General features: G+C 38.0%; 1 protein-coding gene across 3 annotated transcripts in view; it reads left to right on the forward strand.

Moving 5' to 3' along the window:
• The window catches only part of cv-2 (crossveinless 2), a 53,695-nt gene extending 38,966 nt beyond the window's left edge, over nucleotides 1-14,729 (forward strand). For 2 of the 3 annotated variants that reach the window (XM_046630016.2, XM_046630018.2), the window contains exons 4-12: nucleotides 634-733; nucleotides 3,281-3,457; nucleotides 3,601-3,783; nucleotides 9,564-9,823; nucleotides 9,967-10,126; nucleotides 10,211-10,398; nucleotides 11,136-11,530; nucleotides 12,048-12,445; nucleotides 12,917-14,729. In XM_046630016.2, the coding sequence (XP_046485972.1) occupies nucleotides 634-733; nucleotides 3,281-3,457; nucleotides 3,601-3,783; nucleotides 9,564-9,823; nucleotides 9,967-10,126; nucleotides 10,211-10,398; nucleotides 11,136-11,530; nucleotides 12,048-12,348 (1,764 nt within the window). In that variant the 3' untranslated portion in view covers nucleotides 12,349-12,445; nucleotides 12,917-14,729. The remainder of the gene's footprint in view (nucleotides 1-633; nucleotides 734-3,280; nucleotides 3,458-3,600; nucleotides 3,784-9,563; nucleotides 9,824-9,966; nucleotides 10,127-10,210; nucleotides 10,399-11,135; nucleotides 11,531-12,047; nucleotides 12,446-12,916) is intronic. The other variant, XM_046630020.2, reaches the window with a different exon arrangement.
• The last annotated feature ends 10,886 nt before the right edge of the window (nucleotides 14,730-25,615 follow it).

Here is a 25,615-nt window from a genome sequence, read left to right on the forward strand (position 1 = left end):
GTGACTCACCGCATATTCAGTTTAATTCGTAGGACGATATTTTACCATAATATTTGACGATATTTAGTACCGTTTGAAAATACGTCGTATCACGACCACCGCCAAATCGGAAATTATAATATCGGATCCAACCGCGCTCCGATGTTTGAAAACGTTCCGTTCAATTCTTCGCCAAACAATAAACACCATTGCTTAATATGCTTGAATTGCCGCAGAATGATCGATTCGAGAATAAGAAAAAAAAAAAACCCTCGGCGTCATAAATTCGGGCGAAAATGATAAACGCGAAGTGAAACCGTGTACGCGTCTTCGAAGCTCGTAAGGTCGACTTGCGCGCACCGTAAAGCCGGCAAAAAGTTGCCGACACTCACGAAGCACAAGCACGAACGACGATGGATCGCTGAGCACATAATATTACATAACGCATTTACATATATACCTACACACATAGACGAGCATAGATGCAGTCCACATCCATCCATCCGTCCATCCGTCCGTCCGTCCGTCCATCCGTCTATCCATCCATCCATCCGTATGTACAGGATAGATGTGTGTATACACAGATAAACGTAAGCGATGAGCCCCCATTAGTCATATTAATCTTTTTCTCCGTTCTCTCGTGTGTTTTTGTAGAATGGGTTCGTGGAATGCCCCCAGCCAGAATGCCCGATCGTTGAGGGCTGTTACATGCTACTGGAGGCACGAGATGACGACTGCTGTCGCCGTTGTAAAGGTAAATATTCCTCGTACCTCGGCACATACACCGCAGGCTCGTTCGACATTCTTGGGACTGCTGCCGCTGGTGCAGGACCAGCAGCAGAGAGCAGCAACATCACCATCACCAGCAGCACACCTGCTTTCATCTCGGCGTGCACCTCAACCAGGTGTACAACGACCCGGACCCCGCTGAATCGCGAGATAAATTAACCATTGTTTCCCCTCCGCTTATCTCACATGTCACGGGACTTTACTACGCTCCTTCGATTTACTTCACTCGAGTCGCCCACCTCGACGATCAGAACTAGAACTTTTTACTTCTCTCGCAAATTTATTTTCGTCACTGCTTCGCAATTAACTGATTTATTATCGTAGTCCCATGCCTCGATCTGGTATCGTGATTAGTTGCCTACGCGAGAGCTCCGCGTACGGTGGAAGACGCTCCGAAACGCAAGCTGTGTTTCACCGAAGAAATTTAGGTTTAAATATCGTTCGAAATCGTTTCGTAATATCGGCGATCGCACTGAAATCGGTAATATTAGTAGCAATATAATCCCAATTGTGGATACAGATTCCTGCACCGACCTTTTACCGACACTCCCCGATGTCGGTAAGATGTCGGTGCAGGTATCTGTATCCAGAACCAGCCTCGTGTTGCTACTGCAATATTTGAATAAAATTCTGCATTAGCAATCACCAAGGTGATCATTGGTAATCGTGAGTATTCATTTATCGTCAGGTACATGAATCTCTTTCTAATCTCAACAGATCACTTTCGAAATTTTAGAAATCATGAGAAATCACTCAATCAAAGTAAAATGTATTTGCAAACTAATGTCTCGCAGCCGCTCTGTAAAATGTAAGTAATCGCGAAACGCGTGATTAAATGGGTTTCAATTTATCATACGGTGAAAAATCCCTTGACGAGACGATGATGCCTCGAAAAAAATAAAATAAAAAATGAAATAAAAAAATAAAAAATTAGGAAACAAACTTGCCTTTCGTTTGATCGTCCGATCTCGTTGTCATCATCGAGCCCGAGGGACGTACCCAGTGCAAATATCAAACTCGTTGACGGTAAAAGTCTGTGTATACTTAGGTCTCATCCCGAAACATTCGGCGCACTTAAACTCGTCACTTTCGTAACTCTAGGCGCAGCCCGTGTGTGCCTACCTTATACCTATACTGTTAAACACGATCATCTTTGAGGTTTTCACTTCTCATGACTTCGGCATGAGAAAAACAAGCATGGCACAAGCCTCGTACGTCCAACCGATAAACGCTTCTATGCTCGCCAATCGTATCTCGAGACTCCTGTGCCTACAATCTATTTACTCGCCGGTGTGCGTTATAATTATACAAGATTATGCACGGACATGTTGCACATACGCAAGCGTACAACGTAAACACGACACTTCACCGAGCCAAATTGCAAAGATTTCGCAAGAATGGTACTTCGCGATTACAATAATTATTGTCCTTCGTCTCGGTTACATAGGGTGTTTTTTTAACTTTTTTTTTAATTATTCTTCTTACGTACCCTTCGAAAATTTAGTTTTTAGCCTCAAACGTAGCCTCGTGAAACTGGAATTCGGTAGTATGATTCTTAAAGGTGCCTCGTCCGGTTTGAATTTTTTAAAAACACTCTGACCGAAATATCTCGAAAACTATACAAGTTGGGAAGCTGTTTTTGGTTTCATTTTGTAGATCATCATATTTTGTTTAAAACAAAAGTGGCGATTACTACGTGACGTTATTTTTATCAGCCTAGAACACGAGTGAGATAAGAATTTATAAGGTGATAAGCATGTTCGTTCGTTTATTCAATGCACTCAACTTTAAACGTTCGTATCGAATACAAGATGAACATTTAGGTGCATAGTAGTCTCAACCTTTTTTATACAACATTTTATTATCCACAAAATGAAACCAAAAACAGCTCCCCAACTTGTACATTTTTCGAGATATTTCGGTTAGAGTGTTTGAAAATTTCAAACCGAATGTGCCACCTTTTAGAATTTTGCTACCGAGTTCCGATTTTACGAGGCTTATGTGGTATTTGAGTTAGAAGTTCGAATCCGAAATGTGAAAAATTCATTTCCGTGTTGATTTTCTGTATCTTTAGGTTTGGCCGGTTAAAATTAGCTGATTAGCCATTTTTGACCGGCCTAGCCGGTTAATCGATTGAATATTTTGGCCGGCTAATAACTTTAACCAGTTAACTTTCAGCTAATTAGCCAAGTCAACTGTCTTGACCGGCTAGATCGTACAAGCACCACTTAGGCTAGTCTGACGGTGAAACCTTCGTACGAAAAAAGCAAAATTTAAATGAAACAGAGGTTTCGCCCTTTTAGTCAAAACATTTAACACGATAAAAATTATAACTAGTTAGTTCATACAATTGCCGGGAGCTTAATTTTCCGGATAATCTAGAACTAACAATTCCCGCGTCCAATCATCATAAAACACCAAGTAATAACCTTGGCGAATGCGAAATAAACAATAAATCTTTCAACATATGGAAAAATACTTGGGCCTACCGGATTTTACAATCTGCTTTCAGGATGCGTCCACAACGGGATTCATCACTCGTCAGGTACCGAATGGAAGGATCCAAACGATCCGTGTAAAATTTTAACTTGCCGAGCCGGAGTCGTTACGGAATCGAAGCTGCGATGCCACACGCAGTGTCCTAATCCGATGCCTCCTGCACCAGGGCAATGTTGCCCGATATGTACGGGTCAGTACTACTTCGAACCTTTACTTCTCGATGCGAGTCGTCTCGGAACTATCGGAACTACTTAAAATTAATTCGTCAAAGTACCCTTACCTCGTTTCTCGAATACCATCGCTCTACGACTAATTCTGTAATAATGTCCGCAGGGTGTTTGGTAAACGGTCAAAAAGTACCGCCAGGAAGAGCCGTGACAACGACCGAAGATCCGTGCCTGACTTGCCGATGCGAAAAGGGCCGGCTTAATTGCGCTAAGCAAGCTTGTCCGGTGCTGCATTGTCCTCCGTCGCGAATGTACACCGAACCAGGAAATTGTTGTCCCCAGTGCCGAGGTAAGCTCGACGGTGAAATTTTTTTTCCTCTTCCCACAAGGTCCCGACGTTCGCGTTTGAAAGTTTGTACAAAGCTGTAACTAAACTGCAACGATAACGGATCTACGACTCGCCGCACCGTGATAAGTAAACGTAAATATCAACGGATTTCAAGTTTACCATAAAATAATTATTGTGGTAAAATTGACGTGCTACGTTTACACGAAATCTCTAACGATGTGAAAACTAACAGGAGACGAGAAAAGAGATGAAATTTAACGGGTTTCGAGGTTCGTTTTTGTAATATGACAAACATTATATACCTAGAGCGAATCGAATCACTTCCGCATTGTGGTCTCTCTGGTCTGATGGGTATATACATATATATGTATATGTGTACACCTGCCAACAAGTGTCATATCTTGACAGATATACGTATGTGTATATATTTACACATATGTGCAAGTTGAGTTGCCTCTATGCATGCGGAAGGCGAGTAGGTATACAATGTAGGTGTTCTCATTTGAATTCTAAACTGGTAAGCCGGGTATGTGAATGAGCGTCTTATAATGTAGCTATACGCTCGTTGTTTCAAACTGACGACATCGCGGCGTTTCGATTGTTAATCGAACAATTATTTGCCATCGGGTAGTAAAATGTCAAACGATATAAGTAATTATACGGTTATACGCTATGCATCGCGTGGGTATATATATATATATATATATATATATATATTAGAGTGTCCCAAAAAAACCGACTATTTTTTTTTTTTCAAAGAACATTGAAAAATCGTCAGAGTATCTCTAGAAAATGACCCTGTGAAAATATAAGCTCTTAATATTAATATTTAGAGGTGGCGATTTGTAATTTTCTATTTCCCATTTAAATAACATGGGAAAATTTTTTTTTGAACTTTGGAATTTTGTGATGGGATAACGAGCTACTTCATAAGTATGACAAAATCAGGTATTATAGGAAATTTGATGCTCTACAAAAAAGGTCTGATTGACATTTTGCGTAAATCCAGCCGTTTCAAAAATATCGAGCCTCAAACTTCGGACTGTTTAAAATTATGCTTTTTTTTTCGTAAATACAACAAAAATTAATTTATATGTATTATAAACCCAGAATCATCAACTGAACAATAAATATATGCATATATTTGACGGAATGCAGATCCGAAATTATTAATAATTTGACAAATGATAATTTTTATTGATTTTTAGCGAAAAATATTTACTTACCTAAAAAAAATAAAAATTATCATTTGTCAAATTATTAATAATTTCGGATCTGCATTCCGTCAAATATATGCATATATTTATTGTTCAGTTGATGATTCTGGGTTTATAATACATATAAATTGATTTTTGTTGTATTTACGAAAAAAAAGCATAATTTTAAACAGTCCGAAGTTTGAGGCTCGATATTTTTGAAACGGCTGGATTTACGCAAAATGTCAATCAGACCTTTTTTGTAGAGCATCAAATTTCCTATAATACCTGATTTTGTCATACTTATGAAGTAGCTCGTTATCCCATCACAAAATTCCAAAGTTCAAAAAAAAATTTTCCCATGTTATTTAAATGGGAAATAGAAAATTACAAATCGCCACCTCTAAATATTAATATTAAGAGCTTATATTTTCACAGGGTCATTTTCTAGAGATACTCTGACGATTTTTCAATGTTCTTTGAAAAAAAAAAAATAGTCGGTTTTTTTGGGACACTCTAATATATATATATATATATATATATATATATATGCGCGTGTGTGTACATATGTAACATTATTATACAATCTGTACAGCTTATAACCATTATACGCTGATCTGATTTTAAAGTCCGTAAAACAAATCTCCTCGTCTGAATAACGCCTCGTATATATTTGCAAATATCCTATGCGAGTATTTTTTCACGTCAATCGACTAATACGTAGAGGCGAAGATTATTGTTTATTGCACTATTATTACAGTGGCAAGGACCGAGAGTTTCTCGTTCAAAGACGGCCGTCGCCGAACAGGAGATAAATTCGACGCGTGTGCCTCGCCGACTGCGTGCACAATGGAAATTTTTCATTTCTGCACGATATTATCTATGGGTACATACGTACGCTACGAGATATCAAACTGTTGTGTCAAATGACCGTTCGTGCAATAACCGAAAGAGGGAAGGAGAGAAAGAGAGGGATGGGCGAGGGGGGGAATCGAGAGCTCTGATGAAATTCCATCTCTATCTATCGTACATATTGTACACACAACGCGGCACTTGTGAAACGCATATTTTTATAGCTATATCGCAGGTATTGGTTGTGTACCGAATTTGAAGCGTGCGCAAAAATTAATGGGAGAACAGGAGCGAATTTGTTCCCGGATCACGTAGCGGCACGTGCGAGTCGAACTGCCGTTGCGCGTATAGAAGTTGACGATTTGACTATCGGCTATAACAAATTAGTATCCCATCCAACATAACCGACGATATTATCGTCAAATATTACATATATATGTGTATATGTATCTATAGTACGTACATGTATTATATACACGCGCACGTTGCATCTTTGTACGTGAAAATGCAAGATTAGCGTGACCGAAGAGCGTAATCTTTACTTCTCATCCACTTCTTAATCTTCTCCTTCTTCGTTTCGTCTTTTTTTTCTTCATCTCTCTCTCTTCGCGCTTTACATTCCAGCTGTGATCGCTGATAAATAATAAAACCAGGTCTAATTTTGACGGGTGGAAATAACTCGGTCTATACGAAAATATTTTTACGGTATACACGGTCATAAATCAAGTTGGTGCGCGATTTTTTTTTACTTTTTTTCTCGTCTCTCTCTCTCTCTCTCTCTTCGTGTCTATTTTTTTTCTCTCTCTTTCTAATGTCTTCGTTTCGTTCTTTTTTTACTTCGCACATGTTTATTATCTTCACCGCTGTAACGATCATGCACAAATTAAACACTACCAATTTATTTTAAACTTTTACACTCCCATAAATACTTACACGCATATATATATATATATATATATATATGCGTGTGTGAGACTAAAATTTTCGACGCGTGAATACGAAAGATTTTCAGAAATTCACGTTTCTCACGGTTTCTCGTCGAGATTGCAATAAAATGTATACTCAATGTCAAAATGTCAGACCGATCGGAAACTCCGCGTGTAATAAATTCTTCCATTCCTCTATTTAAACTTCGATCTATAATGAATTCAGAACTCAGGCTTCTCTCGTCAAAAGCTAGAATTCCTAGTAATTAGAATCTGGCCAACTGTTTCTCAACGTGTTACCTAGTTCGATTCGCAAAATAAATTAAAAAAAAAAAAAAAAAAACCATATGATAATTTGCTAATTTCCACCTAAATATCGTTATCCCCGCAAGGATCAATGAAGAACGACGAGTTTCCTCGTAGAATTTTTTGAACCAGGCTCTGGGTTTGTTACCGACGAGGTCTTCCCTTGGTCTAAAAAACGCTGCTTCTCAGAAAATACATTATAATTATAAAACGTGACTGAGCGTCCGTACCTTGATTTCTATCCACTATAGTCAAAGTCAACCGAATGCTGGGCGCTGCTGAGATCCTCCCGGTAGGTAACAAGTGTGTACATACGTAGTAATTTTATGAACGTGTTAATGCGTCTCGTAATCGGTAAAATTATTAACAAAAATTAGAAATATTTGCTCGAATATTTAGAGTCTCGTCCGGACTCTCGCGTTATATATTTATACCTTAAACATACCGTTACAGGGTCGAGGGCAGAGTTCAAATAATCGATGCATATGTGTGCGATGCAATGTCGAGAAACTGCAGTTCAATTATTACATATTATACATATTGGCAAAGATATAAATTGCATTACGTATAATGTAATTCGAATTCAGACATTGTAAGAGCTCAGTGCGTGAATTCGCGATACCGAATGTATAATGCATAATGTATAATGTATAATGTATATATATATATATATATATATGAATAAACCAGTTATATGTGTAGGTACGTACAATTAAGGCAGACATTACGGCTGACCGGTCGCGTTTTAATTAAGTGATTTATCTCCTTAAACTGATCCGAGTATTTCACGCCACAAGTGTCAAGATTTGACAACCGCACTGTACCGGCAGTCTAATTAACGAGTTAACTATATTATTCCAACCGGAATACAGAGAACGCTTGTTCCATTGTTAATGTACGTCGGTGATAACCTATTTGCTTAAGCACGCGTTAACTACGATGGAGGTTTCGAGGCTTTCGTGCGTCGGGGTTAAGCGCCTGTATTTATTTCTCATTTGTTAGTTACACAACGTGATACCGTATACCTCGGGGAAAAATTCAAGAGGGGTCGAAAAGAATTTTACGAAAAAAACGATATTCAAACAATAAATGATCGTTGCTTGTAAGCTTGTAACGTTATTGTAATAATGCGTGTCAAGAAAAACTCGTTATTTTGCAATTTTGAGGATGATCTGAAATTTCGGAAACTGTTAAAAGAACCTTGGAACAAACTCGCAAGGTGCAAAATAGTGATTTTTCTTTAAACGTTTCGATAAAGTTACGTTACCAACTAAGTAAGCCTCGCGACAAATGGAGATATCGAGAATTGTAAAATACGTCGGAACCACTTCTAGATATGGAGGCAATTAATACTTCACTTCGAAATTCCGATACCTCTGTCCTTCGCGGTTCGATCAGTTACAGTTGTTGGAGAGACAGCCGCGCGCCCCGCCGCCGCGATTTGTCATCGTTCAGAAAGCGTTTCACAATTGATATCACCGTTTCCTGAATGACAAAAAATAACCAGGTATTTGCGTATATTTACCACCAGCCAAAAATAACCAATCTCCGTTACATTTATACATACGTTATACTACATTACACACGTATATATCTACTATGTATTCGCTGGCTCCCGATCAATCGCACGAATCTTCGCACGCGTGTGTGATGTTGGTTTTTTTTTTCTTTTTTTTTTTCTAAATTTCTTTTCCTCATCTTTGGCGGGAAAGATTCGTCGTTCCTTTGATTATTCTTCTTCGTACTCTTCGTACAACCGTAGGATCGGCGTAAAGAAAATGAAAGAAAAAAACAAAAAGAAAAAAAAACAAAAAGTTGGGGTAATCCAATCCTCCACGAGGAGAAGAGCTATTTATCGCCGGGCAGATCGATAACCTTTAACGCACACCTCAATGGTAAACGGTGGTCAGGCTTCTCCGAGGAGGAGGAAGAGGAGGAGGCTAGAAGATGGTTGTGGGCGAGTTAGCACCAAAGATAACTTGTATGTACGAATGGTCTCTCTATAGCCCCAGTATACGCCAGTATATCCAACAAAGTGTTGCGGCCCGAGGTGTTAACTGGCTCACTGCCAACCACACGCTAAGTCTAATAAAAACATTTCTCAAACCACTCAGCTACCAAACAATTCCTGTTCAAACGAACCCCCGTAAACATTTGAGCGTTAACAACGGGTCTCTGAAACGTTTTTTTTTTTTTTCGTGTAATTTTCTTTTCGATTTTTTACTCTCTCTCTCTCTCTCTCTCTCTTTCTCTCTTACCCGTTTTTCTCTCATCTTCTTGTTTATCTTACACTCGCGTACAACACTTCGCTGCATATTACGATGTGCTGATGATGAGAACTGACCGAAAAGGGTTTTATTTCAATACTTTACGATCGGCTCAGATTTTTGCACACAAGTTTCACTGTTGTTATCATATCAATGAAAATGATTCGAAGGTGTTTATTTTTTTCCTTTTCCTTTTCATTTCTTTCTTTATCATCGACCGATCATGCTTCCAGGTAAAAGAGGGTTTCTGGAACCACCTCGAGGTGCCTGCATGTTGGGTACACGTGTCTATCCATCGGGAACTCCAATCAGCCCTGACCATTGCACGAGATGTTCATGCATGAACGGCACGGTGATGTGCACCAAGGAAACGTGTCCCGTTCTGGATTGCGCGCCGGAGCAACAAAAAACTCAGCAAGGACGTTGCTGTCCGCAGTGTCCGATATTCGAGGACTTCCACAGCTCTTGCAGTTACGGTGGTCGAACTTACGAGGCGAGTACAAAGAGATGATGAGCTACCCTGTTTCGGTTTCTCGTCATTGTTTTATACCTACTCGTTTACGAGGCTTGCCAGCCGTAGGTATCCATCCTTTCGATTCAGACGCTGGTTTAACCTGTCTGATTTCTCCTAGGCAGGATGGCGAGACTTGGAAATTGGATGTCTGCAAGTCGTGCGTATGCATGCAAGGGAAGGTACGCTGCGCGATGCACATGTGTCCCTCGCTGACGATACCTTGTCCACCAAATTCGAAATTGGAACACCCCAAGGACCAATGCTGTCCGCGGTGTGTGGAAAGTGAGTATGAAGTGTCGGATGGTTCGCAAGTACCGCGTAAACGGCACGACGACCTTCATTGACAATTCCTAACTTTGAACCCAGGTGACGGTGTTTGCACGGTGTTCGGTGACCCGCACTACCGAACTTTCGACGGAAAGTTTTTCAGCTTCCAAGGTACGTGCAAGTATCAGCTGACCGCTGATTGCACCAACCACACCTTCAGCATTCGAGTAACAAACGACGGTAGATCGACGAGATCTTCTGCCTGGACGAAGGCGATAGCGATCAAGGTATGCCCGGCTACCTACATATTATAACGGAGACCGGGACTGGTAACTTAATTTGCCTTAACCTACTACCAGTCGCATAAAACAAACGAGTGTCACCTTACCGTCACGGTCTTGCCTATCAATCTTTTCACCTCCTGCTCCTCATCCTTTTCTCCCGATCCCGCCGCAGTCTGTAGTCCTTCCAAACACCGCACTTCGTATCCGTCTCTACACACCGCTACCGGCACGTAGTGGTAGTATTTTATTCCAAACCTTTGTTTGGAGTTTTTCATCTCAAGATACGATCTTTAGATCGGGATCTATATTTGGAGGGTAACGGATGGTGTAGCAACAACGTGTCTCTCTTCTACATTCTTTTGTCAAGACATTCCTTTGGGAAAATAAAAAATATAAAGAAGAACCGAGAATGGAAGAGAAACAGAAAATTCGAAAGGAATGGAACGAAAGAAAAAGAAATGAAAAAAATGCTACCACTATTCCATGATTCAACTGCAGTGCCGCTGGACTGAATTGGGACACTTTTTATCGTATTTTTCCAAATATCCCGACTAGAGGAGTGACGCGATCAACGTCTTGAGTAAAATTTTCGATTGTCAAGAAGATAGTTAATCAATGACTCGTCAACTTCATCCTGACAAACCAAGCCATGTTCAAACCAGACGATTCGTTATTAGCGTTATACCGCGGAAACATCCCGTCTTTCAAAACTATTGACTCATTGTTCTCCAATCCAACAGGTTGCCGATCTGAAGGTGAATCTGGGTCAAAAGATGCGAGTAAAGGTGAACGGTAAAAGGATCGAAGTGCCATACCGGCTGGATAACAGGTTGGACATAAACAGGACATCTGACAGCGTACTGGTGACGACTCATATCGGTATAAAAGTGTTGTGGGATGGTATCAGCTTCATCGAGGTATCGGCACCGACCACATACAGAGGCCGTCTCTGCGGTCTATGCGGTAACTTCAACCATGTACCAAAAGATGACTTCACCACTAGACGCGGTAAACTTCTCCAAGATGCGAACCAATTCGGTAAGTCGTGGATGGTCGGATCCAAGAAACTCTGCGCCCGGACACGACAGAATTATCCGTTCACCGAGAGAAGGTGCCGGGGAAGAAAAGACCACAGGTAAGAGCCGCTGCCATTATCTCATATTGAAATACAGAAAAGCGAAACCGATGCCGTCTTCCAATTGTACCGAATTCACATGAACCCCGGAGAATGCATCGTTTCTAACAGTTTCTGAATATGTTCATGGGGATTCTGTCCATCTTGATATCCGACTGATAAGGAAAGTGTCCGAAGTGTACCTCACCGATTTTCTTCAATTGTTTTACCTGCCAATTCGGTTGGTTAAGTGATAAAAACCACCCCTGCAGTTCACCCCTAATGATCGATAAACAATTTTTTTTTACCAGGATATCTCTATAGATTTTTGATAAAACTATAAATTGAATTGAACTTCAGCGGTGACTTTTACTCCTTTACTTTAAAAATAGACATTCGTCGGCTTTCTTGGCTCGCGACAACATTTTATAGAATGATAAAAATCGATGAGGTGTACCTGGGATACTTTCCTGAGTGAGATTAATTTGCCGAATCGTGCTTCCGGTGCCATAACTTTGAATCCTCCTTTTTGGGCCAGATTCTGCAACCGGTTGCGATCGGAGGTGTTCTACCAGTGCCATAAGAAGGTGAACCCGACGATGTACTACAAGTCGTGTTTGACGGACATGTGCGAGTGCCCGACGGGGCGATGCTACTGCGAGTCGTTCACAGCCTATGCCCACGAGTGTCAGAGGTTGGGGGTCCAGTTGCCCCACTGGCGGGGCCCTATGAAGTGTCCAAACGCTTGGACAACAGCCGGACTTAATGCCAGAGGGAGGGAAATCGCCCAGCGAAATCTCCACCATTCGCGCCGGCAGTCGCTGACGATGCTTCACTGAAGCTGCATTCATTGTATGTTCGAATTTGAAGCACAGAGGGCATAGTGCTTCGCCAGACAATTTACTAGTCACTGCTTCATGTCAATACGCGTAAATGGTGAGCGATTTTAACGATATTGTAATTATTTATTTAAGGTGTTATTCGAACATGTTCCTTACGATCTGAATGATTATATCGTCATTCGTCGACGTCGAAACCGTGCGAAATAAATTTCATTCTTCGTTAAATTGTTTCGAAGTGGTTTCGAGACTCTTCATATCCACTTTGTAATTGTACCCGGTACGCGTTAATTATCGTCTGTAAGAATTACCGACCATTTAAGAACTATTCAAAAACACTGAAAAATCTCGAGTTTGGCCAGATATCAATAAACGTGTTAAAAGTTAAAATATCAAGCTTCGAAATATTATTCTCTTTCGATTATAGATTGTAATGTCTGAATCCATGTATATACAGTCATTTCTAACGACATTATCGTATCGAGGAATCGGGATATTTCTTAAGCATAACCGTTATTTGTTCTTACTTAAACCAGAACGGAAAAACCGATATTTTTTTACTTCGCAGAGCACCAACGCAGTATTTTGGCCGATTGAGCGGGCTCGCGGCGTCACATCTACATCCCAGTGTATCTCAGCATATTAATATACTATATAAATCATTAGGTTTTTAAGATTTGTTGTATAGTATCTATATTCTATACAATATAGATATTACGTACGTTAGGAAAATATTTTATATGTATATGAAATGATATTGTTTTACATATATATAATAGGGTGGTTCTTAAAAAGGTTAAAAATTGGCTCCGCATAATTTAAGAATAAATCCCTAATTTTTTCAGATTTTTATCTCAACTCTAATCGGTATCACAAAATGGGTGGATTTCCCCATTCGAGCCATTCAGGGGCATATCAATTCTACCGATTGGATTTTCATGAAATCTGGTATGTGGGGGTTTTTTGGATCGCTGATTGCGAACCTAAACTCAAAATTTCAAAATTCAAAGTGTCGGATCCAATGCGATGGACCAAAACCCCAAAATTAACTTGATATTGTCATATTCGATCCAGGATTATGAATTATATTGTAATTTCAAGTTCAGATTCGTAATTAATGCCCTCCAAAACCCCCGACTACCGAATATTATCGAAGTCAAATGAATTTTTGGATTTCAATCCACCATATTGGATCTGCCGTTTTAAATTTTCTAATTCTGAGTTCACGTTCGTAATCAGCGACCCAAGAAACGCTCCTATTCAAAATTTTATCTAAATCCGTAGGGTAGATTTAACGTGTCCCTGAAAGCATTGAATGGAATGAAATCCACCGTCTTTGATATAAAAATCTGAAAAAATCAGGGAACTATTTTTGAAGTATCTGGAGCCGGTCGAAATTCAAATATTACCTTTTTAAGGACCACCCTAAATTATATACACATACACATATATCAATGTCTCGATAAAATTGTGTCCACTACACATGTCTATATAACTATATGTATATGTTTAACGTATGTATGTGAGCAAATAGGCATGATTAATATTTTAATAACGATCGGACTACCCGCGCATGCCGTTTATGTATGTACGTACATACCAATTGTACTCATTTTAGTATTATCGCATTATCTTTCGTTTTTCCCTACAATAACTTTTATTCTTCGTAAATTTTCTATGCGATCCAAGTACGAAACGATAATATAATGAAAACGTAGCATCGATCTTTAAACGCAAGAGATATAAATCAATCAGTGGGTCGAAAGTTGAAATAGAATTTTTCCACGCTTTGCATTTATATTATTATCATTATTATCAACGTGATTTGCGTAACTATCGTTTAATTGTTATTTATTCGTTCTTATGCGTGTTATTAAATTTTCCCAACAACTGCAGTGGACCTTAGTAACGAATTTACGATAAACGATCAATCAACGCTCAACGAACAAATGTAAAGTAAAAAAATTGGGCAAAAATTGTTTGCACTGTTTTGCTAAACGTCGCGCTGCGCTGTTATTACTGTACAACATTATTAGCGTATATATAAAAAAGAAACTTAGTGAAAAAATTTACCAACATTTAGTACTCGCTATAAAAGTTTTGTCAATATCACAATATTTACGTATTCTATATTTATACTTCATAGAATGATATATATTTTGAAAAACCGATCGAATCCAGTTGGAGAACGAGAGAACGAGTGTGACATATTTCGAAGGATACACGTAGCGATACTACGATGCAGGCATTTAAAAAACAAAAAGTGCGATGGAAAGGGGAGCTCGGAAGAAAATCAAATGCATTTGCAATCGTTTGAGAAATTAGTAAATCCCGTCCACTCTTAGCTGTTTAATACGAATTATTCGTTAAACCTTCCAACCAGGTACGATAAAAAATAAAATAGAACATCGTAAACAAAAAAAAAAAAAAGATAAAAAAAGAAAAACCTGAGGAGCCGTTGATTGTTCACACGAAATAATACTTGATGCCATATAAAATACATTTGTAATATATGTATAACAATTCTCGATTTAGCCATTTACCGTATTTGTAATTTTATCAACATTCGCGTTGTGCTCCGCCAAATTGTTCAAAATTGACGGAAATTCATGACGTTCTCGATAACAGTGATATTACCATAATGTTATATTAACGAGTTACAAATATAATATTCGCGAGGGATCTCGACTAATGTCACATGATAATTTTAATCGAATATAGAATAATTACCATAACATTACATCAGCTTGCATGCGACACTCGTGTACTAACTTAAATATAAAAATAACTAACCAATAATGTTTGCAACATTCATTGCAATCGGGTTAATCTGTCGTAACTGATATGAAAGACCACATTTTCAACTAACATTATCAACGTCTGTATTTCTCTTGCTTCTTTTTCATCTTTCATTCATTTTTCTCTCATAATAAACGAGCAACTACCGGCTCTCACCTACTTATCGCGGTATAAAGAAAAAAGCGGAAAAGAAAGAAAATTAATCGCAAGGCAGACACGCTTGTTTGATCGAAAGAAGAACTTTCAAACGAGGATAAGAATAATCGTAAGAATAATAATAATCGTAATAATACCAAAAAGAACAACAACAACAACAACAACGACAACAACAACAACAATAATAATAATAATAACAATAATACCAACAAGGAGTAACCGAACGTTTTGTCATAGCCAGAAAATATTTTATCTGTAATATGTGTCTAACAAACTACCAAAACCATATATTAATCTAGGCTTAAATCGTGATGAAGTAGCGTATGATATGAAATATTTTGTACCGTAGAAATGTAAGCTATATTATAGTTTTCGTCGTTCAGCAGGTGTATTGCAAAAATGTAGAAATTCGAATATTATTGTTAAAAAATCGGTATGTATACATATAGTGAGGATTTTAGATTTTAATAGGCGTACGTGAAAAATAATTATATTATAATTGTCTTTAATTGTTATCGATGATAAAAGTCTCTATAGATATACGCGCGTATACTATAATTATAGATATCTGTTACATGCCTAATAATTAATGCCTAGTGTGTACGAATTTTCAAGAATCTCACAATTGTGCTTGATGTCTAAATCGAGCAACGAATAAACAATAACAATAATGTAAATGCAGCGGTGGCTTCACTCTGATTGAGTAACGATCGTTGCTTCGATTAGAGCCGTGCAGAAAGAAATTATGCACGAATGAATGCCGTTTGTACCGCAGCATTCGAACAATTACTGTGTCTTTCCTAAAATATTTATACGAATAATCAAATATATATATTGATGTAATGTAATTTGTACGTTTTTTAATGACACAATTTTCCACTTGAGGCTGAGTTTTCTTCGAATTGATGTATTTGTATTCATTGACAGAATAACAAAAGTAATGCATGTATTGAAATTGAAAAGTTTCCAAAGACGTAGAGAAGATTTTACGATTGATCGTCTCAGTCGCGATAAATGTACGGTAATAACGAGTTGACTAACGAATACCGAAAAACAATTACGGAAAACAAATTGATAATTATCATTTATACGTCTAATGTAAAATATATTTTCACTTTGTATGGTAATGTGAAAAAAAACCACAGTGAGTAAATTATCGTAGAAGGATTAAACAAAAGACCAAAGAGAGTAGGGATCTTCGAAAGGAATCGCCTCAACAACTTATGATAAGAAAGGGAAACTTTCTAGCAATATCTCCCTGTTCACGAACGAATTTTTTCACTACGAGAATGAAGCGATGAAAGCAATTTCGATGCGGCAAAACTACCAGAATTTTTCAAATTCACCGCAATCTCGAATAAAATTAAACTCAAACTCGAAAACATTTCCATATCGTAAATTAAAGCAGAGACCGCTTTTGTCTTTCCTACCATCAGAGTTACAGATCTCTTAAAGCCCAAATCAAATTGGTAGTTGAAAAGAAAAAAAAAAAAAAAGGAGAAATCCGAATAGAAACAAAAGAGTAAAAAACAACTGGAGAAAAAATCTATGAAGATGGAGAAATGAGCCTGTAGCTTTGACTGCTTGGCAAAGAGTCGCTGATCAACAACCGTAAAAAGTCAGCTTACCATCGTGAAATAAGGCCTCGGTCGATAAAAAAGAGTGCCGTATCTTGCAGGTACATTACCAAATGATGTTATAAATTGTACAAAAAGAATATCGTTTGTGTTACGTGCATTTCCACGGTTCGCTCTTCAGCCCGGTATCGCTAAAACTCATTTATTGTTATTAACGAAGTTCGTCGCCTGTGAAATACGTTATCTCTTACGATTAAGTTGGTTTAAAAGAAAAATTCAATCGGAGCCTGCGAAAAGATAACTTCAATCAAGGTGTCAACGTCTATTATTGTTAACAGAGAAAATCAATTAATTGAGATAGTGAAAAAAGAAATGAATTACTCAAAAATAGGGTTGAAATGCTTGCAAAAACATGACAGCAAACTGAAACATGCGTCATAAAGACACTGGGAAAATTTGAAATATTCAGAGAACATGCGTCAAAGTTATGAAACTTTTAAATTCTACGTATCGTCTTATGGGAGAGAAATTTCTTCGACTGCGGCACAATGAGATTTAGATTAGATTTACTCGAAAACGAACTCCCTGAAATACATGAAACTTGAGAATTTTGGTATCATCTTCAAAGAAGGTGAGGAACCTCTGTAATACTATACTGAGACTTCTGTGAAAATAAATCATTTTTCGACGGTATCGAGTCCTTTTTTCGAGATGATTCCATATATTTGTGAAATTGGATGTAATCGAAAACGTGAGAAGTAAAAACAAATTACAGAAATAGTAAGTAGCATTAGTTTTAACGATACTAAAATTTATTTGAATTTATAACACTATTACGTATCGATTGTGACTTGTGAATTCAACGGATGACAGAAAGTAAAAAATTAACAGTAGCAAATGTTTTATTCTAGATCAATTAAACTACACGAACTGTCAAATGTATTTTCACAGATCGTAACGTTTGAATCCAAGTTCAAATCACACTGAATTCGTTTCTACGTGATTACAAAAATAAAACCAACGGAAAAAAGAAACACTTGAACTTCACCGTGACAAAGTTACGAATGTTTCTTCAAATTGGACAAATATTCATATATTATTACTACCGAAACCGAGCTATCAAATGTTTCCGCAATATCGATGCACCGATTTCGGTGTACACAATCAGCACTAAAAACACAAGAATCGGGTATATTCAAACCTAATAATACAAGTTATGGTGACGAATAATTACTGTTCGATTTTGGGAAACGGAAGGATATTAATAACGGTTTGATTAAATCTGATCCAGATCAGCTTTCCCGTTGTTTATCCTTTTTTTTTTATCCAACGAAGGAGAACAAGAATTGGGTTTCAATAATTAGAATTACAGATGAGAGAAAAAAAAAAAAGAGAAAATAGGTAAAAATTGTCATACATCAGGATGCATACGCCAATGGGTATTTTGACCTGCCAGATTTTAAAACGCGATACACACATACATAGACGAACTAGAGAAACTAGCTGAGCAGATAGAGGCATGGAAGCAGGCAGGCAGGCAGTCAGGCGGTTAGGCAGGGACGACCCCGTGAAATGTAAAAATTAGGGGACAAGATAGGAGGGGATGTCCTTGTTCACGACAAATTAGAAAACAGGGGTCGGCGGTCGCGCACAAACACATAGAAACGCAGGTACATCCATCCATCGGTAGTATCCGTACATACGAAGGATCGAGTTCGAAATGCACGATCAGGGGCAAAAGACGAAGGGAGAAAATCGGTGTCCGTGCTCCCTGTCACCCCTGCAGCGTCACAGGAGCGACTGTCAACAGTCCTCGAGCGGCTCTCTCTCTCTCTCTCTCTCTCTCTCTCTCTCCCTTCTACCTCCGTATATCTACCCAGGTATCCCTAATACGTCTAATTGAGCAAAAAATTGAATATCCTGCTACCTTACTTCCTCCACTCCCTTCGTGCAGTCTGCAGTCATTCGGTAGCCAGTAGATACTTGATATATCAATTCCTCGCTGTGACATGCCAACGATTGGGTACGCGCGTGTGTGCGAGTGTATTCATTACATATCCATTCTCATGTCCAACCGTACGACGGACGAGACGAGGAATAATATATACGAATACAAAATTGTAAGGGGGTATGAAAGAGGCGACTGTTATAATTCCGTCACGAAAATTTGACGGATTTTGAAAAGGAGAAACTTGAAAATACCTTGAATCAGCTGCCTGCACTTATTACCCCCGAAGCCAGTAATGCACGACCGATTACACTTGACGGAAATTTTTGTAAATCGTGTCATTGGAAGTTCTGCTGTAGGTATTATATTGAAAATTTCAAACATTTCCCATCTGCGCGGGTTATACGGATGAAACGTTCGAAATTATTTGTGCGCTGAGAGAAATTTTTAGTTCCGGTTACCGCTCGGTCCCTAACTATTTTCATTTTTTACCACGATCGAAAAATATACTTCTAGGTAGAATATGAAAATTAGTTTCGTAGCCGTCACCGGAAAATCTAGTATCCGTTGCTATTCTTTCACATTACGATCACTGTTGCTATATTTTCTTACCACTGTTGCGAAAATGTAATTATAGAATCAAGTAATCGTGATAACTGATACATATTTATTTATCAATCTATCGAGATCTGAAACATCGGATGAATACTGAAAAGCCTGAACAAAGGCAAAGAAATCTATAATTTTCAAACATTCTTATAAAAATCAACGAAATTCAAAATGACGATCACCTTGCACCGGATTCGATTATGCAGTTTATTAATAACATTACGATTTCACTTCGGTATACACATGTAACGACTGAAAATTTTTATGAAATATAGTTATACTTTTGCCACATAAAATCTCAATACTGTTTTAAATTTGGTATAAGTAAAGTAAATTACTAAGTATTTCTTCCAAAAAATTTCAGTGAACTCGATTTTGTAATTTTGTTCGGTCCGTATGAACATTGCACATTTTCAAATTCTTCATACTTATTCTCAAAATTTCTAAACTCTTACACTAATTTATTAATGTAATGAATTCAAACGTACATATGCTATGCATATAATAATAATCTGAAATTGGTTAAACCCAAATTGGAAGAGTTTGCATATCAAATTTTGAACAATATGCGTGGTTTATATCCCTAGCGATCGTGTTTGTTTTTTGTACACAAACATTTTTTTCGCGTAGTAAAAATTAGGCCTTCGTATTTCTTCTTTATCGTGAAAAAATATAAATGCGGATGTAACAATCCATTCAATGTCACTGATTTTTCAAAAATATTATACCTTAATTAGTATAAATAACGTGATATCGTCGTAATTCTCACCCTGCTGTGTTACCCAAAAATTTTTCATCTTTCGGTAGAATGAAAAATACGTTCTCTGCTAATTAATAAGTGTATAAAAATTATCACGCAAACATCCAACAAACATTCACCTTTCCACAAGCTGATATGTTTGATAATTAATTTGTCGTCCGTCAGACTTACTGGAATCTTATTAAAAAATTGTGTCGAATTACGACGCGCCCTGTAAATATCCCAGGTGTGATAATTAAACGATCACCGCCTTTTCCCGTGTGTCGCACGAGGTGTTAATTACCGGATAATGATCGGGGTAAACGTCGAGTCGTTTTGATTGATTGGGTAGCCCGGGGGGGCGCCGATGAAACCGGGAATTAATTGCATTTAAATAAGCGGGGCAGGTCGCACCCCTTGATAATGCACGTTAGGCTCGGAGTAGAAAGAAGCTTTTTGATTGGACGATCAGGGGGGGCAACAGAGGCGCTTTCTACGCGCTTGCGTTTGCAACTGTTGCCAGTTTGACAGAGACCCCTATTGGCTAACGGGTACGACGAGCCAGGGGTTGATATCTGGCTGAAACCACGCCCATTCCTGGCGAATAGAACGACGAAGAGAAAAACGAGCCGATTCAACGTGAGGCTGAAACTGCGCTGAGAAATCGACGCGTTAAAGTCACTCTCGAGAAATTAGCTTACAATTAGGTAGATTATAGTTGTGATTGTAACAATTTTTTTAAACTCGGAAAAGGTTTTATCCAACGGCGTGAAACTCGACACCATGGTTATATGGTGATTTGGACGAATACACCGCTCAGCAATAAAGAAAATGAGAAAAAAAAAAATTATGAAAAACGTTTGTTTTTGTACCTGGATTGATTTAATTATTTATTTATTTTCCGTGTATAAAAACAATGGAAAAATATATACACTCTCCTTTGAAGTTTTCTTCTGTAGTCCTGGGAGAAACAATAACGATTTAATTATTTCGCTGGCATAAATCTTGTACAGAGATTTTGTGCCCGGGATTTGTATACGTGTTTATTATATATTTTTAGTGATATTAAAGAGATGAGAATTACTATTTTTCGAAAAAGTTTGATTTTTCAGCCAGGAGTGTGCTATTTTGAAAATTGAAGAAAAATCTATGATTTCAATTGATCGGTTAGTAAAAAATCGAAACAATATTATTTTTGAATAAAAGTGATTTAAATGTGAAACTGTAGTTTGTTTAATTTGTATTTACAATAAATGTTTGAGAAAATGAGTAATTTTTCTTATATAATACGATATATCTTTCTGGTTTCTGCAAAAGCAAACTTTATCCAATAAAACTGTTTTTACTTTTGTTAGTTACGTGGTGGAATTTCAAATTCTACATCTAGAACCCAGACTCAAAATTTTTGTTGAGCGGTGTAATTGATCGCGTCGTTAATACTAACTCGAGGAGAATCGGTCCAAATTGGACCAGAGATTTAAGTATAACCAAAAGCAAACTCACAATCAGAGCATTCTAATCCATACATGCTATGTCCATTTGATAATCCATTTTCGCATGAGCATTTAACTCGTAGTCTTGGTTTTTTAAATCTGCGAGCTTAAGTTAACGATACGGATGTTTGAAAACCAGTTTCCAAATTTGACTTGTAACATTTTTATTGGTACGAGGTTACTATGGAAATTCGATGTCGTTCGAGCAGCTGCGATTTACGTCGAATCAAATTCAAACGGGCCCCTTTTCCACACAATACCACACGATATTTTTAAGTGTTTTCGAATGGATATTATTGGCTGCATTTAAATAAAAAACAATTATTAAAGATTTTTACAGTGAATCTATGCACGACTGATATTCGATTGCTTTAGAAATTCGGTGATTGCTGACTAAATTTCGTTAGTTTAATAAACCTATTTAGTACGAGTCGTTTCATTCTGGTATAAAGTTATTTATTGTTGCTACAACATCAAATGATCGCAATGGTTGAGAAAAAAATAAAAAATACAGTACGAGTGATCCGCATAGTCAAAAAAAATGAAAACGCATAAAACTAATTATCATTTCTTACTCAAAACGTGGACATATTTCGGCTATTGTAAAAAATCTAAATAATTAGTATATTATATGTATACCTAACCACGACAAGAATTATTTTTTTTTAGACTATTATAAATTTGCATTATACCTGTAAGTCAAAAAAATTTCAACTCGACGCTACAATACCCATTGGCTTTGGAAACCTTTGGAAGATGCCCAAAAATTTCGAAAAGATGTATAAAAATCGGGTCAACCGTGAAAATCCGCACGCTGAGAGAAATTTTTATTTCCGATTACCGCTCAGTCCTTGACTATTTACAATTTTTACCACAATCGAAAAATAGAGTTCTGGGTAGAAAATGAAAATTAGTTTTCTAGCCGTTACCGGAAAGTCTAGTACCCGTTGCTATTCTTTCTCATTACGATCACTCTTGCTATATTTTCTCGCAACTGTTGCGAAAATTTAACGCTCGTGCAACGATAAATTGCCGTTAAAACCTTGTTTAACTAAAAAAGTCGTGTAAACCTCACAAACTGATTTTGCGTTGCAATAACCAAAAAAGGATCGACGATAGCGCAAAATGTTTACGCGTACCTCGTTCTTCGTAATTCCAACAATATTCAAACACTTTTTCCAACGATACCCGTTTTAACGAATTTTTCCAGTTACCGCAACAAATGAAATATCTCTCGGTGCGTCACCGGGATTCCGATATACCCGTCAAACTGCAGAATATAAACGTAGAATATGCAGAGCATATATCGATATCTACATCTGATCTATATCCACGGGGGTGGACACAGCGATTATTATAATCCGTATAAGAGAGAGATAGAGGCGAAAGGATGGATAGAGAAATGACCACCGACCCCGGGCCAATGCTGACGACGTGCAGTGCTGGGTTTGAAGGGTTGCAGATATATAGCCGTCGAGTGGTTTTAGCTTTGACCGTTTCGTCCTGCAGCCTCCACCATGCTGCACACACTGTAGTAGAGTCCCAGGCTTTGTCCCTGGCACGTCGACGTCCACGAATATTCCACACTCGTTTATACTCGCCCACACACACACACACGCAAACAAACGCATACAGACGTATAAACGGTGTCCGAATGTGTACGTCTACGTCTACGTACACGCACAATGCACACACGTAAGGCACGGCAGTCGTTTCTATATATCTATCACATTTTTTTTTCCCCGCAATCCCGTCTAACCCTATAACGCCCCTCGACTCACGCACACCAATTGCGTCGTAAACGTTCGTCCGATTTTCCGCGCCCCTTTTCCGCTCACCACCCCCGAAACAAATCGGTTTCGCTCACGCTCCCTGACTCGAGTGAGTGAGGAGGAATAACGGGATTTGGGTAAAAAGCGAAAGAGAGAGAGAGAGAGAGAGAGAGAAAGAGAGAGGTTGAGAGGTGTAAAAAACGAATTTCAACATTATTTTTGCGGCCCTTTTCAACGATTTCAGCTGACCAGGACACTCGGCGGGCGGGCAGAAGCGGCATCAGGGTGGGAAAGAACGCGTGAACGAACGGTCTGCAGAAATGTGCTCCGTCAGCGAATATTGAAATGAGAGGTAAAAAAATTGCGAGTAAAAAAAACCCACAAAAATAAATAAAGGTAAGAGAAAAAAAAAGAAAAAACTAAACGGAAAAAGGAACAAGAGGAGTGTAAAAAAATATATTATACATATATTTCCCAATGTCCGTCCGCATCCCTTTGCCGCGGATGGCTTTCGGACGTGTGTAGGTATATTTTTTTATTTTTTTTATCATAGATATACGCAGGCATGTATGAATACATGTATAACGTGATGGTATTAGAGACAGAGCCGGGAAGGAGAGGGATGATACGGTGTAGATGTGACCGGACGTCGTTTTCAGGGCGGCCATTTTCAGTTCAATTTGTTAAAAGCACGTCAAAAAGTCGCACGATATATTTCACTCGACGCTGCGCGACTTCGGCGAGCATCGCATATACATATGTGCGTGCGCGTGTGTGTGTGTATATATATATATATATATATATATAATAAGCTCCTTCCGCAAAATATATCGATATAGAAGAAAAAAAATCTTTTTTTTTTAAACGATTGTACAGCGGAGAAGAAAAAAACTATCGTCCACCAAAGCCAGTATTAAAATTTATAAAGTTGAATTCTTTTGCAGTATGATTTCAACCTAAGAGTTAAGTGTTGCAAGTTTTTATTTAATCCCAAAAAAGCTTTGCAAGATTTGTAAAACTGCGTGAAAATAATTACCTGTTGTTCGAGGTAACAGACAAAAATTTTTATCCGTATTTTTTAAATTATATATATATATATATATACATATAGATAGCGGGTAATTAAATCTCATATCTCAAGATAGTCCAACGGAAAAATCAACGAAACTCAAATTTGCAATGCGAATAATTGCGCACCGATGAATCGTCGAGTATTTGTTTTTTTTTTTTTCTACAAAGATAAGTTATAGCTTCCAGTTATTCGAAGGACTGATTTCAATTGTTGCGGTAATTTTAATACGCATAAAATGATACAACTACTTCGATGTATCGTTTTGTCGAACGCGACCGTATATAAACTGCTTCACCAGCCGCTCGAAATTTATCACCCACATAAGTCTGCGGTGAATTTTTCAAACCTACTGTAACGTATCGACTATAAAATATAAAATCGTGGGAGTAAAAATTTTTAGTAACAGAAAAGTCTATCTGTCTTAAGTAGGGTATACTTTAGAATTCTTAATAGAAAAAAAAAAAAAAATGTCCAGAGGCGAAGACTAAACGTCGTTCTTTTTACGAAACGATCAAGAGTTACCGGCGGTACCCTGTCAAAATAAACCGTGTTCATTGTACGTGACACGTATACAACGTAATACATAGGCCAAAGTGAAGGGCTGTTTGCCACTGGGCGATGAAAACGGCCGGGAGAAAGATAAAGAAATAGATCCTGCGGGCGAGTTAAATATACCATGGGAAAAAGTTTCGATCAAGATCGGGGGCAAAGATCATTCGGAGTCAAACAATCGAAGATTTTAGATTCGAATAGCCTGCGTGGATGACGGGGGATGCGGCGAGGGTGTAGTTTTAGAAAACACACACTGAGAAAAATTTCATTCGTTATAGTAACTAGAAAAATTCGGCAAAACAGCTTTTGTTAAAAAAAAACTGTTTGAATATCGTTGGAGTTACGAAAAACGAGGTACGCCTAACCATTTTGCGTTACCGTCGATTCTTTTTTGGTAATCGAAACGCGAAATCAGTTTCTGAGGTTCACTCTACTTTTTTAGTTAAACAAGACTTTAACGTCAATTTATCGTTGCACGAGCAGTTAAATTTTCGCAACACTTACAAGAAAATATAGCACGAGTGATCGTAACGAGAAAGAACAGTAACGG

Source organism: Neodiprion pinetum, chromosome 5 (genome assembly GCF_021155775.2).
Source record: "Neodiprion pinetum isolate iyNeoPine1 chromosome 5, iyNeoPine1.2, whole genome shotgun sequence".
Taxonomy (NCBI): domain Eukaryota; kingdom Metazoa; phylum Arthropoda; class Insecta; order Hymenoptera; family Diprionidae; genus Neodiprion; species Neodiprion pinetum.